Source organism: Naegleria gruberi (genome assembly GCF_000004985.1).
Source record: "Naegleria gruberi genomic scaffold NAEGRscaffold_725, whole genome shotgun sequence".
Lineage (NCBI taxonomy): Eukaryota > Heterolobosea > Eutetramitea > Acrasida > Naegleriidae > Naegleria > Naegleria gruberi.
In genome coordinates this window covers 1-1,971 of record NW_003162871.1, presented here as the reverse complement: position 1 = coordinate 1,971, position 1,971 = coordinate 1, and the positions used below count along the sequence as shown (strand labels likewise).

Below are 1,971 nucleotides of genomic sequence, written 5' to 3'. Positions count from 1 at the left end.
TTCATTGGTTGCCAGAAAACCATCCCAACAACAACTTTCATCAGCAACATCTAGAGTTGTTTTGCAATGCAAGCAAAATCAATATAAATTCTTGATGAATCAAACTTTCAATAATACAACAATTAAACGTTCATATAGCGAAGCCGCTGAAGAAGAGGAAGATGATGAAACTAAACTCAGAAGACAACTCGCTAACCTTCCAAAACCTCTCCTAGACCCACTTATCGTTCCGAGAAGAAGAAGAGGAATAACTGTGGAATCATTTTTAAAGAATATCGGTAAAGGATGCGAAGAACATGTAGATAAATTTACTTCATGGGAAGATTTGTTCACCTCCAAGTCTCTCAAATTGAAGGTTAAGGAAATACCAGTTGCCCAACGTCGTTGGATTTTGAAATGGTTGGAAAGATATAGAAAGGGCGAAGTTCCAGGATATCCACAAACCTACTTGCATTAATTTCTCAATCTACAAAAGTAGTGTGAAATGTGTTAGTTGTTGCTGTTTACTTTGGATACATCTCTCTCTAATTATTATTATTACTTATCATCATCGGTATACTACTGCTACACCATTATCTCGATTTTTTGAAAAAAAGCTTTAAGGCAATAAAAAAATACTATTTAAAAATTAATTATTCATCATAATTATTATTATTAAATAGATTTATAGTTGCCATTTTAATTTGATTTAAATTATTATTATTTCAAAAAGAAAAAACAATAATAGTAAAATTCTATTTTTAAAAACTTTAAAAAAAAATTTTATTTCAGTGTAGCTGATCCCAATAGGATCATGAGGTATTATCTTGAATTAAGAGAACATGAGTAATATTTTCTGTGTGCTTTACCAACAAGTAGTGATAATAGACTTTGAATTTCATGCCAATTATCAATGATTTTAGGATTATAGGATTTAACTAAAATAATATTTAAAGCCTTAATAAAGCCTCTATGATTTAAATTGAGAATTGAATTGTGTCTATCCCAAAAGGTATCATGGGGACGAAGCTTACAAACTTTAAAAAAAAATGAATGGTAATAACAGACCAACAAATGGACAAGTGATGAGTGATGACTTGGAAGAATACTCGGAAAATCCATGTATTGTAGATTTATTTGATAAGAGAAATAAATTTCTAACGGAACAATCACTAGCCGTGGATACTACAAGCCTACAATCTGAAGTGTATGGACAAGATGTTCAACGTATTGGATGGGAAGTTAGTATTAAGAAGTCCCGATCAAATTATAGACTTGAAAGAATGAAGACGTATGATAAAGCACTGGAAAAGAATGCTGATGAGAGTAAACCAATTGGTGATTTGTGTGATATGGAGAGTAAATTACACTTTCCGACAGATGAAAAATGTTGCTTTTATTCGTTTAAATCAAATTCTAGACAAACACCATGCTCGTTTACTCACTTTCAATTGAGACATATGATAGCAGCAACTTCGCCTACTGATGTATATTATATGAATGATAATTCAATTCATCATTGGAATTCTATAACAAGAACAACTCAACAAGCTGATGGAAAATTATCAAATTCGAAAGTATCAATGGATCTCAGGAAGGGAAAGGGAATTGTAAAGGATTTAACTTATATGGATTCGGAAGCTTCAGGAATTTTAATATCAACACTTAATGCTAATTACCCATATCTGGTAGCTGGTGGATTTAAAGGAGAAATTGTAATTATGAATTTAGAGAATGATGGAGAGGTTATTTACAATAACCGAATATCACACTCTGCCAACTCTATAACAAATTATTTAGATTTGAAGGGAAATTCATTGTTAGTGTCAAGTAATGATGGGTTTGTTAGAAAGTTTGATCTTCCTACAATGGACATGATTTCAGCAGTATCTTTTGATTATTGTATCAATAATTCAGTGACTCAGTCAAAGAATGGTAAATTAATGGCATGCATTGGAGATACTTATGAAGTTGTTGTTTGTGATCAGGAGG

The 1,971-nt window shown here is 31.5% G+C and overlaps 2 protein-coding genes across 2 annotated transcripts; both read left to right on the top strand.

Annotated features, from left to right (window-relative positions):
* Positions 1–94: 94 nt before the first annotated feature.
* On the top strand, positions 95–457 carry NAEGRDRAFT_76967 (uncharacterized protein; the record flags this gene model as incomplete). Its single annotated transcript, XM_002668077.1, has 1 exon — positions 95–457. The coding sequence occupies one exon, from the start codon at positions 95–97 to the stop codon at positions 455–457; it is 363 nt and encodes a 120-aa protein (XP_002668123.1).
* Positions 458–1,028: 571 nt separating this feature from the next.
* Positions 1,029–1,914, top strand: NAEGRDRAFT_54950 (uncharacterized protein; the record flags this gene model as incomplete). The annotated part of the gene is made up of 1 exon (XM_002668076.1): positions 1,029–1,914. A coding segment is annotated over one exon (886 nt), but the record flags the coding sequence as incomplete, so codon positions are not given.
* Positions 1,915–1,971: the final 57 nt, after the last annotated feature.